We start from the raw sequence: 12328 nt of genomic DNA, 5'->3' as shown, positions 1-12328 counted from the left end.
CAGCTGCTGCATGGCTTGGCAACTGGCATTGTACAAAGGAAGGTGCATAATTGAAAGTGTAGCAGAGAGAATTGCCAATGGTGTTTGGACAGCATGGATCCACTGCCAAGTGGCCAGAGCTGCAAGGTCAGCAGATATGGAAGGCTGGTGTGCCAGTGTCTACAACATTAGCAATGAGTATTTTGAGATGAAGCACAAGGATGACCCTCACAGCATGACCAAGTTGATGCTGGGCCAGTGGAAGCTCTAAGCAGCCCACTGGCAAATGGTGATCCACTGGAAAGTAATCGGGTGATGTTTGCCAGGAACCATGGGATATGCTTCGTGTCAACATATTGGAAAGTGGGGGAATAGCTCCCATCATCTGGTCCTTGATAGGGTTGTGAACTGAGGACAACAGGATACATCACAATGCCTACCTGCATTGATTGTGACATTGCACTGGGTAGATACCACAAAGCAATTGCATCCCCTTCACCCAGAATGATTGCAGGAACGTCCAAATACCCACTCAGATATGGTGGGTGAGTGGAAAGGATGTGGGCTTCCCAGTTCAAATTGAAACCTGTTTCTCAAGGTGATAAGCTTTCTGACAGCCTGATTAATTCAATGCTGGAGGGAACTGCAATAAATGTTAGTGGGACATGCAGCAGCTCTCTTAAAACAGCATGCAGGGATTATGATAGGCCTGGGCCAGTGTTGCCACCATTTGATTGAGCGCAATACATGTCTGAATCTTGAGTTCAAGAGGTTGTGGCAGGACAGTGACAGTGCAAGGATGTGTCTCATGGAGAACTCAGCAGTGCATGTACTCCACAAGCTGGTCAGAAAGTAGATAGTTGGATGGGAATGTGCTGGTACCAGACATTTCTAATGTGATCAGGTTGGGGAAGTTAAGGGAATCCACTGGCAACAAGGAGGATATCATCTGGAGATGTGAGGAATACACATGGCATGGATCCCTCTGGCCATGGCAATTGTGTGGCTAATGTTGCCAGCAATGGTAGTGACTAATGTGGTAACATTGAACTAAATGTGGCATAGAAGCTCTCTGCAGCAATGAGAACACAGCCTCATTGGCATTTTGGAATGTGGCCTGGCCAGAACACAACCTTGAACAACCATGAATGCCACTGAAGTATACATTACAGAAGATATTAGCCCCTTCCACATGTTCCAATTGGGGGTTGCACATTTCTGATACTGCCAGCAACATGAATCAAGGTCCAGATGACCAGCCAGTTTTGCCAGTGGCATCTTTGAATGGGCAGTTTTCAAGCACCATGCCAGAGATGGTTCAATGGTGCTGGCACATCATGGATCTCTGACTGTGAACCTGGTGGATAGCTTTATAGACTGCTGGCCCAAGAATGATGTTGACATGATTGGGGCCATGGGGAGAAGAGTACACAAAAGACCCATTGATCAAGGGAATGCCCCTATTCATTTACTGGCATAGATTCTGATAAGGTAAAGTTACCAGCCCCAAAGTAAACTCATTATAGATGGTTGATAATATGTACAGAGGCTCTATATTCATTCCCACGTGTTTGACACTGACTCCACCCTTACAACCTGTAAAGCAAGTTTAGATTGGGTAACAGCTTCCAGTGATGACATCTGCTCCTGTGAATGTAAGATTAACTTGGAAAGATACAATAACTCTTGATCAATATCCTTCAAGCCTTCTGTGCACATCACATGTAGTGCAGTGTGTTCAGCAGTGGGTGATGGATGTGAATTAATAAGCAGTGGTAGCAAGATGCTGCTGTTCTGATACAACAGGTGAGTTGGAAGTGAGCAAAGGTGTGCCACCACTTACTGATACTCCTGTGAAAAATTCTGCAGCTTCTGTAATTACATTCCACAGAGGTCTCCTCTCATATCCCAATTCCACTTTGCCACTGTTGTTCTGCCACCATGCATGGGACATGGTAGTGGCCAGTTTGACACAGCACTCCTTAATCCTAGTCAGGTGGGGATTCAAGCTTCTGATGAAAGCTAAAATGTTGCAGGGACTCCAATCACCATTGTTCAGGTACATTGACAGCCTGTCAGCTGTGAGAAGCATGATCAGGGTAATGGGATGGTGAGATGCCATGCCCATCAGATGCTCCATTGTACCCTGTACCACTATCAACCATTGCACCACCACAGGAACAGTGGCTTACCACTTCTGCCAGGAAATGTTGATACCAACTGGTGTGCTAGTATTCAGACCAATCTGGCTTCTTCATGGTGGTGACAAGGCAATGAAACCTTATTCCCAAGTACTGTACAACCATGGAGAGTTCAGCCATGGTGAACATTGACAACATGACTTACTGGCATGAAAGATGAGATGTCATACTATATAAGCATTGGCCAACTTTCCCATGGCTTTGCATGGTGGCATGCATCTGCCATTAAGGCAGCACTCATTAGCAAATGCTCAGCTTGCATTCAACTACACCAACCAATATGTGATCCATAACCCTGGCATCATTTGGGAGATCTCAAAAATGATGTTGTTGCAGATAGCTAGTGGTCTCTAGATGGAAGTGGTTCACAGAAGACATGCTAATCTGCCATACATCTGGCATTGCCATGTGGCATAGCATGCCAGCCTGGCCTGTCCCTTTGCCAATGTGGCAGTCTTCCTGCTGGTCCAAAATCTTACCTTGTTTTCAAAGAAGTTTTTAGTCCACTCCTGCTTGCATTTCAACAGCTGAACCTCCTCCTTCCATCTGTCCTGCAGTGCCCTCATCCAGAGCCAATTGACCCTGTAGACTAGAGAAAATGATAAGTAAATCTCAGATGCTGCTGCCATGTGATTGCTCCTCTCACATTCTGACATCCAATCATTAGCAGCCATGTCCCTTGGTACATCCATTGTCCAGATCCAAGGTAGGGTATTGTCTCTGTGACCTCTGGCATTTGGGTCAGATACTGCCATGCTGATAGTTAGGTCAGAGTCATTCAACTCTTTGTATTGCTCCAGGATATCTGGCCTGGCCCCCAACCTGCCCATTTGAATGCAGCACTGGCAGTACACAGCAGCATGATGTTGCACTGCTGCTTTGGCATTGGCCACCCTTCCCCAGGCATGCATGGCCATGTGGAAATTACTTCCATGGTGAATGTCAGTTCGAAAGATGACTGCCTTCTCTGCAAGCACAAGCCACAGTTCATGAAGACAATCATTGGCCTGTCCTTGCTACAGTTGCAGCTCCATTATTGTCACATACCCCAGGCTAGATCATTCAAAATGATCTTTGCCAACATTGGATGGCAGTGGCAATGCAATGGTTTCTGGATCATGCAGGTTAGATGACTGGCACAGCTTGGCATCCTTGAATCTGTCCCCAAATAGTTTTTCAGCAGTGTCAAAAATGTTGTGTATATGGGACTGGAGACAATCATGGCGACATGCAATGGTGAGATTTTGAGCTTCTGTCACTCTTGAGGTGATGTGCTGGCATGCCACTGTAAGCTGGATTTGTGCTTCCTCTATCTTCAATGCCTTCACAATCCAGGTCACCATACCCTGTGAATGCCCTGGCTGGGGGATGGCCAGTAAATCTATCTTGATTGCCTTTGCAGAGGGAGCTTCAATACCACTCAGCACAAATCCTGTCCAGGTTAACCTTCATTACCTACCTTTCTGCAGCCTGACCTCATATATATCCATGGCCTGTGGCCTTGACAGCTGGTTTTCCAATGCTGCTGCTGCTTCTTCCCCCCATGATTGGCTGATTGCCAGTGGGACATTACCATTCAAATCAGCAAACCTGCCTTCAACCACTAAATAAGATTCCTCAGCAACCTTGAGTTTCTGCTTGAGTCTCATTGCTGTAGCCTGTTATCCATGCAACCATGTCTGATACAAGCACTAGACTTATGCATTCTGACCATTTTCAGGAAATTGCTATCATTCATTTGGAAATCAAGTACCTCCTGCTGATGGGGAGTAGCCATGCCTCTAGCAGATGGGGAAATGATATTCAGGGAGGACCACAAGGTTTCCATGATCTCCCCATCCACCTGGCCAGCACCCACAATGAAATTGGGAGCATATTGTGCAAAGCATTCTGTGCGGTGGCCATGAACATGCCACAACCCAATGCCAGGGCAGATCTGCATGCCATCTGGCATGGATACATAGGCATTGGCATATAGCTGTCATTCTAAACCTTTGCTATACTGGCAGTTAATATCATAGAAATGTATCACTTGCTGGCCAGGGACTGTGCCATGCCTGATGGCATGCACAAGCACATAGTCCATGTTAACCTGCCTGTGATGTTGATGTCAATATTGTCATACATTGTTACAAGGTTATTCATACTGTTTGCCCTTCTGGAAGTCAACCATTGCATGCAGCACAAAACAGCCATGCCATGCACAGGCACATCCACCTATTCCTGTAGATGTGAGCTGCTGCCAGTTGGCATTTGCTTGATTAACTGCCTGATGATTGCTGCAATCCAAGATCTTGTAGTGTGATCAGTCCATCAGGTAATACATTCCTACACATCACCCACCTCAACCACATTTTTAGTTCCACTCAAATATTCCTTGTATGGCTGTGATGTGACCATGTACCCCTTTCCATCCATCAACCAGGCTTTGCTGCCAGCATCCTTTGGATGCATATGCTCTGCCTTGAAATTCCCATCCATTACCAAGCTTCTTGCCAGTGTTCAACTTGATTACACATTGTATAAATGGCTAGCAGTGTTCATGTTATCACTCACTGGGAATAATCCATTTCATCTTCAGGAATGTTGATGCTGGGCTGAGGACATGCCAGACAGAATAACACTAATTCCCCAGGGCTGGTATCTTCTGCACTCATGTGGGATCCCTGCCATTTCAGTAGTTTCAGGAGCTGCCACATCCTAGCAACTCTCAGCAGTTCCCTGTACCTATCCTATCATCCAGCTAAGAGTTATGTTGCAGTGATACAATTCAACAAATAGGATGCACTGGCACCAGATGAGGAAAGGCATTGGAGGTTATGCAGCAAAGTTTGCTGTAGAAATTCAACACTGAGGTACCACATTCCACATTGTCCTGAATGAAGTCATCAAGTACTTGGAAGGTAAATGCAGTCCTTGTGGCCTTTGTGGTAGTAGGAAACATCCCAGCCTGCATCAGCTGTATGTGTGAATCCTCTGCCCCAGGGCATCTACAATACCACACATTGCAGTAGTGTATTCCATTGGTGTGCACGACAATTAGACAGCTTCAGTTCTTTGGGGCCTGCAGATTTGGTGGACAACCATCTTGATCCACATCCTCCCAATCATCTTCCTCCTCAGCTGTGACTTCATCATTTGAACAACCACCAGCTGGGCAGTGCTTCCCACCATGCACAACATGCAGTACCAAACTGGCCTGAATGGTAAATACAGGAACAACCATCATGATTCAGCTGCTTACCAGCTGCAGGGATGATTCCTCAAAGAATGTGCCATTCCATTGTTCCACCCTGTGGAATGGCTGGTGCTTGTGTTCTGCCTGGCAACACATGGTGCAGAAGACTGGCCAATGGGCACACTCAATGCACCAGAAGATTCCATCCACTCCACACAGGACACAATCCCTTGGCTCAGGTGGGGCCTCCATGTCCAACAGGATGGCTAGATAATGCCATTTGTGCAGCAACCACTGCTGCAGATAACTGTTCTACAATTGTGTGACACTGTCATTGCAGGTGTGTGGGGCAATGCAGCATTCCACACACCTGACTTTTCCAATGTTTAGAAGGTGTTGCAGGCAATACATCATTATTGGAAGGCAGTTGTTCACCCACATCATCCAACAGGCAGTCCAGGTGATCCAGGATAACAGAGCCAGGCCACACAGGCAGCTGAGTTGCATGGCCTGGCACCTGCTTTCTGGGTGCTACTTTTACCATCTTATCCCTATATCCTCAGGTGGTATTCACTCATTTCCAGGTCACCTGGGTCACTCTTGTAGCAGGTCCCACTGGTGCAATCTTTGACTTCCCCATGATGAATGTTGCAATGCAGAAGGGTTTTGATTGTAACAAATACATGCAGCCAACATGTGCTAGCAAGGTCTGACCACTGACTATGGTAATGCTGTCTTAGGATCTGGCACATGATTTCAGTGCTGTCACCTGCACATTGCCTAGAGATCAATGAAATGAATGAGCACTTGCAAAAAGCCTTGTCCTACATCATGCCCATAGTGACTATACCATCCACAGTGTCTCAATGCACATTGCACAATTACCAAAGATCTTGGATCCATGCAGTCTGAGAGGCACCACCTTTGCACATGGCTCAGGGATGGAAATCTCATGATTGACTAACAACCTTAGCCATCTTTGGAAACTGTCCAATCAACTGGCATGCAAGAATGGACTAGACATGGAAATGTAACCTTCATTGACATGGGAGAATGCTGGAGAAGTCTATTCTCTTCAACAGACATTGTACTAGCTGTCCCCAGAAAATTTGTGCACAAGCACCTCCATCATCAATGGCATCCAGTGACTATGAAAGTGACTCTTTCTCCAACAACACTGAACCCTCCCTGCTGCAAAAGGGAACCAGTCTTCAGCCAGCCAAAATTGAGATTCTTGAGGCTGAGCTAGAGTCATGGAAAAATGCCAACCAAAACAAAAGGAGCTCCATCATGTTAACCCTCAGAAACAAGATAAAGAACCTTGATGCAAATGTGACACTGAAAATGCATGAATGAGTTTGGAAGAAGAAGGTGTGCCACACCTGTGATTGATTACTTGGCATGTCCTTACCATTTCCAGGCAATTCAGACTTGGTTGTACAACCATGGCTGGAGCTGTAGTTGATGGGCTCTGATCAAATATGGTGGCAGTTGGACACTGAGGAAGGTGGTCATGCACCATCAAAAGAAATCAATCAACAAAGTGTTGGAAGAAGCCAGTATCAAGCAGGGATCTGCAGAAATGATCAAGTCTTATCAGAAGGCCATCAACACCATCATGAAGTCCCTTACTGCCAAGGAGATACAGGAGACTGAGGCATTGGCCAAAGAATGGAATGAGTGGCAGCCACCTAGGGATGTTCAGTCAGAGTATGTACCATTTGGCAATGCTGCCTGTCACTCACAAGAAACAGAACTGCAGAGAAGAAAGGCTGTAAATATGCCAAGGAATTTGCTAAGGAAATGTGGAAGCAGTGTGGTGCCAGGGTGGTAGTGATGGCAGCATGGGAAGATGCTGATGGAGAGGTGATAGTTGGAGCATGAGGAATTTGTTCTTTGTGCAGATGAGTACTGCCAGATTTTGACCAACTTGTCCAGACATGATTTCAATGATGAATTGGGTAATGGCAAATTATTTGAGGAGTTGGACAAGTGCCAGGATAAATTTGTAAAGTATGCATGAACAGCATTTGGGAATGGTGGCACTGATGCCAAGTCACCAGATGAAGATGCTGCTCCACAGTCAAGGCAGAGAAAGAGCAATGGGAAACCTAAAACCATCCTGCCAGTCAGCAAAAACAGCACACCATACATCCCAAACATATTGGACATGCAGGCACCAAAGTTGAAGGATATCATGTGGACATTTGTGACATTTCACTATCGTATGTATAACAATAGGGGAAATACTGTTCATTGAAATGCATTACAGGGAAGGCCTGTGGGAATTCACAGGCAACTGTTCCATGGAGTGCGATAATGACCAACACTGCACTTTATATTGCACCACAGTTTCTGCCACCTGAGGTTCCCTTCAAAGAGCCAAGTCAACTTACCCAGGATGAGTTGACAGTGATCTTAGAATGGTGGCAAGAGAGAAAAGAGCAGCATCCCAACAATATATTCAGCTTCAAGAAGTGGAGAGATGCTGGAGGGTCCCTCCAAATGCTGGTGGCAGAGGCTGACAGCAGTGGAGCAAGGATGTGTGTGAAGCAGGATTTGGATGGGAGACCAGAACACTCAGCAGGCAAAAGGACAATGGATAAAATGATGTGGGGTAGGAGGAAGCTGTGATGGCAAACAGGTATGAAGGAATGCAACTGGAACTTAAATGTGCAGCAATATTATCTAATGGGGAACAAAGTTGTAGGGTCTGATTCTGACAATGAATCCAATCTCTGTCAAATTCCACCAACATTGCCATCAAACAGAAATGACAGTACAGGCACAAGCATGGTGGATGAAGATGCTGCAGAGGCAGTACCATTGCTGGATTCCCAGCAGCAGATTGCTGGATGCCAAGTGGCTGAGGGTAACACCTGCCAGCCAATTGGTAAGCCAGCAGGATCACAACAGCTGAATATTGTTAACATTAATGGCTGACATGTTTCAGCCATTGGCAAGGAACCATCAAATGCCTTGTGGCAGGTTGAGGGCAGCATCACAAGCCCTGTGCAACCTGTGCCTGATGCCCACTGCATTGATTCACCTGATTCAGTCCACCTGGCAGATCCTTTGGCAGTGCCAACAACTATCAGGAGAGACCATAAACAGGAAGATTCAAAGCACAAGTTGCTCATTCCATTGATGAGTCAGTACTTGTGCCACAGTCACTGAATTGTGGATTCAATTTATCTCTCAATCCTAGTACCCACACACTGGACTGGCATAGACAATGTGAGGGGTATGTGGCAATTAAAACAGGTGCAGAAGGCACCAAAGCAGCCTGATGATGATGTTCCTACTCCTAGTCCCTCCAAGAAACATAGGAAATGTTAGCATTTGTATTTTACATGGCCATGGAATGTGATACTACATTTTGACAACCAATGGCTACATTACAACAAATCCTCATCCAGTTCCAATTCATCCCTGCCATCCCAATCACTGGTCATCAAACCTTGTATATATTGCTGAGTCCTTTCTAGCTGCACTCTCCTTGCAAGCAACAGGTGAAACCGGATGCTTGATTCCACCAATATATTGCTGTAGTGGTTGTAGGCCACAATGATTGGCCCATTGGTAGTGGTGTTAAGACAGGGCAGGTGCTCATCAGTTGGTCCTGCAAGAAGAACCACAAGCTGCTGTGCTTTTTCCACTGCTGGATGATTGATATATATGTGAGGGATATCATAAAACAACTTACATGTTGTAATTGGCCCTTCATCATGAAGTCCTTGTATACCCAAGTCACTGGAGAAATGTTGCAGCTCTGAAAAGCAAGCTAATACACTTAATACTGGCAGCAACAAGAGATGACATGGCACTCACCAGCAGCAGCATTGGTGGCTGTAGGCTGGGGGGATGGTTGCCATGATATAGCCAGGATGGGCTGTGGCTCAGAGGCTGCCACACCATCTAACTGCTCATCCATATATGCATGAACCATGGGAGATGGCACAGTTTGTGGAATTTGTGCAGATGCCAGCAATGATCTAGGTGGGGGTGAGACTGCCAGGGAAGATGTTGGCAAATCCCAGCTAGGCGCAATGGTGGCCAAGGATGGCATGGAATGACTTGCTTGCTGCACCTCCCATTGTTGATCAGCAGCAGATGGCTGCAACTCTGGTGAAAGTGGTGGTGAGTCCCAAGATGGCACAAGCATGCTGAGCAATGGCAGGGAAGGGCCAGCATTTGGCAGCATGGAGGATGATGGTGATCCTAGCTGATGGCCCAAAGCAGTGGCATTTGTGGCTGTGCCAAATGGTAGAAATTCTGGTTCATCTATGACCATATCTGTATTGTCAGCACCTGGCAATACCCATGGTTTATTATGTGGGGAGATGACTGGCAAAGGTTATTGATAGTTGTATCTTATAACAACTACTTACATTGAGTGTCCAGATTGCCTGGCCTCCACCTTACTGACTTTTGCTCCATGATATTCAGCGATCTGTAAAATGTTGATAAGTTGATTGAAATATTGTTCAGTTGTGTCACAATGCTGGATTTGGCTATTTGGGCTTGTTTGTCTACCAGCCAGTGTTGATGCCAGCACAATGGTTCATGAAAATATAAAATGCAGCTGTGCTGCTGATGCAATTGTCAACTATCACTTGACTGCACTGCTCTCACACCAGTACCCCACTTCCACAAAAATGTCCCAACACACTGAAGCATCCCAAACTGCTGCTGCCACTGCTCCCTCTGTCGCTCTCCCACATGAAATAGTCACTAATGCTGCAGACATAGTCATGGTGGAGCTTCTGACACTCCATGACCACAGGAACAAGCAATACTGGAAAAGAGCTATGCACATCATTTGGGAACAGTTGGTTCATGGCATGCTGATCTATTTATCCTGTGATATTTACAACATTCCAGACCCTTGTGTGCCCTTTGGTTGAAGAACTGCCCTCAAAATTCACCATCCCTACCCACATCATCACTGCTGAAATGATTATGAGAGATCCAGCAGTGCTTATGGCATTGAAGGTGTGGCTGAACTTTGACAAGATCAGAGACACAACAGATGCCAATGTTGTGGACCATCTGTGGTACCAGATTGGAAGGCCTGTCAATAAGGGTAAAGGGCATGCAGTTCCATTAGACCCACTTCAGACAAGTGACAATGCTGCCACCACCACCAAGACTTTGGAAGAACCCTGCAGCTAATCAACCAGTCATGCTGCTCCTACTGGCACTTGTCCTAGATGTCAAAGGCCACAGAAGCATACAAGGTCAGTGGCAGCAAGTGATGCCAATGTTTCAATGGCAACTGCTGGAGCATCCACTGGTTGCAGCTGCTCAGTTGCTGCTCTTGCAACCCCTGCCACTGGCCATATGCCTGTTGCCGAAGAAGACTGATGCAATAGGTGCATGGAGAAAAATCTGCCATGCATGGTTAAGCCAGGTTCTGCATGTTGGCAGTGCAGCTGCCAGCAGTACAGGTGTAGTATCTTTGCTGGAGTGAAGGCCACACAGTCACAGTCAAGGTGACCCCACAGTCATGCTGTAACTGAGGTGCCTGATGGAGCAGTGGACTGTCCCCAAACCATTGCAGCCACCCATAACCCCAGCTGACACTGTCCTCAAAGCCCTTCACCAGGGCCATCAGCCACAATATCCTCAGAACCCACCACTCCTGTGCAGCAGACCCAGAAGTGACAGGCATCCACTAGAAGTATGACACCTGCCACTGGCAAGACAACCACCTCAGCCACTCCAAGCTCCCACAGGCAAAGTAAGTCCTCCATTTCTTTCATTCTGCTATTCTTATTTGAGCCTAACATAGTTTTCAATGGAGTGGTCATCATCACTCCATTCTGGCAGCAGTCAGGTTGGCAGACATCAAGCCCAGCATCCTGGGGGGCAGCAACATCCCAAAGCCATCTCACTACCCCATCCCACCCAGTGACCCCCAATGCCACCCCAATAGAGCAGATGGAAGAGGAGAGTGTGGCATTGTGGCAGCAGCATATGGAGACAGCACACAATCTGCTAGATACCTGTTGCAAGCTTGCCAATGCCCAGTGGGCCCTTGCAGATACCCAGACCAAGTTGCAGATGCTTTGCAATGTTGTTGAGGCCTTATGCCAGCATCTGTACCCATTGCCACACTCCTCACCCAATGCACCTGGACCCTCCCACCCCTCCCCCATCAGCTTTGCAATTACAAGTCATCAAGCAGTTGTTCCCACTGATGGTGCAAGGATACTTGACCTTGTGCCCACTATGATGGTCCAGGATGTTGTGATTGATACCAGCATCCTCCAGAACCTCCTGGGTGATATGCTTTTAGCCCCTTCTACTCTCCTGCCACTGCCCCCACTGTTTTGCATACTCATCCACCCCTAGTGTAGGAGAAGCCCAGCCCCCTATCTATGTCTCTTTGGGGGCAGTTGCCAACCATGCCAGTGGGGACAATGCTGATGATGAGGATGCCACTAATTGGATGGACACAGATTAACATGTCCATAGAATGTACTATTACCATTTCATTGTCGCTATTCCTGAGAATGATCACCCCCACCCACTTTTGCTTTACATGGTGCAGATATGGTCTCTCTGGTGTGTGCCATCCCATTTGAGTCTGGCCAGGTGACTGGCCTTGCGATTTATAAATCCACTGGTACCACTAAGCTAGTGCACACTAGCAGCACCCTCAAATCATGCATGGTGCTTGCCACATATGTTCTGCACAATTGCAAGGGTTTAACCATCTGACCCAGGTTGTGGCCATGCAATTGTGGCCTATGCCACTGAATGCTGATGCTGCAAGTGAATAGTGCTGGACTTTGCCCATTCCTGTCTATGCCACTCAATGCTGGTGACACCTGACCCCTGCCACTACCATTCCCATGTATGCTCCCTGATGCCATTGACACCCAACCCTGCCAGCACCTCACATCCATGCTGCCAGCCCATTCCCAACTAAGCTGCCTGCTCATTGCTGTCTATGCCACTTGAT

At 46.9% G+C, this 12328-nt stretch overlaps 4 protein-coding genes across 4 annotated transcripts; 2 read left to right on the top strand and 2 right to left on the bottom strand.

Moving 5' to 3' along the window:
- Positions 1 to 1536: 1536 nt before the first annotated feature.
- Positions 1537 to 5865, bottom strand: F5J12DRAFT_789308 (uncharacterized protein; the record flags this gene model as incomplete). Its single annotated transcript, XM_051743763.1, has 18 exons — positions 1537 to 1773; positions 1823 to 1967; positions 2221 to 2273; positions 2326 to 2349; positions 2660 to 2769; positions 2827 to 3196; positions 3263 to 3612; positions 3640 to 3838; positions 3934 to 4127; positions 4173 to 4276; positions 4328 to 4473; positions 4524 to 4668; positions 4737 to 4907; positions 5040 to 5055; positions 5077 to 5170; positions 5278 to 5379; positions 5425 to 5665; positions 5729 to 5865. The coding sequence occupies 18 exons, from the start codon at positions 5863 to 5865 to the stop codon at positions 1537 to 1539; spliced, it is 2838 nt and encodes a 945-aa protein (XP_051593934.1).
- A 1006-nt stretch (positions 5866 to 6871) lies between these two features.
- On the top strand, positions 6872 to 8535 carry F5J12DRAFT_789307 (uncharacterized protein; the record flags this gene model as incomplete). Its single annotated transcript, XM_051743762.1, has 7 exons — positions 6872 to 7068; positions 7113 to 7224; positions 7277 to 7366; positions 7442 to 7583; positions 7631 to 7975; positions 8003 to 8251; positions 8312 to 8535. 7 exons carry the CDS (start codon positions 6872 to 6874, stop codon positions 8533 to 8535), a joined length of 1359 nt encoding a protein of 452 aa, XP_051593933.1.
- A 307-nt stretch (positions 8536 to 8842) lies between these two features.
- On the bottom strand, positions 8843 to 10114 carry F5J12DRAFT_789306 (uncharacterized protein; the record flags this gene model as incomplete). Its single annotated transcript, XM_051743761.1, has 5 exons — positions 8843 to 9019; positions 9065 to 9111; positions 9190 to 9705; positions 9750 to 9811; positions 9975 to 10114. The coding sequence occupies 5 exons, from the start codon at positions 10112 to 10114 to the stop codon at positions 8843 to 8845; spliced, it is 942 nt and encodes a 313-aa protein (XP_051593932.1).
- A 929-nt stretch (positions 10115 to 11043) lies between these two features.
- On the top strand, positions 11044 to 11827 carry F5J12DRAFT_789305 (uncharacterized protein; the record flags this gene model as incomplete). The annotated part of the gene is made up of 3 exons (XM_051743760.1): positions 11044 to 11101; positions 11153 to 11690; positions 11716 to 11827. 3 exons carry the CDS (start codon positions 11044 to 11046, stop codon positions 11825 to 11827), a joined length of 708 nt encoding a protein of 235 aa, XP_051593931.1.
- Positions 11828 to 12328: the final 501 nt, after the last annotated feature.

The sequence above is a fragment of the Pisolithus orientalis genome (genome assembly GCF_024613125.1).
Source record: "Pisolithus orientalis strain OTSU chromosome Unknown F5J12scaffold_476, whole genome shotgun sequence".
Classification (NCBI taxonomy): Eukaryota; Fungi; Basidiomycota; class Agaricomycetes; order Boletales; family Pisolithaceae; genus Pisolithus; species Pisolithus orientalis.
The sequence above is the reverse complement of the archived record's forward strand: the minus strand, read 5'-3'. Positions and strand labels throughout refer to the sequence as shown.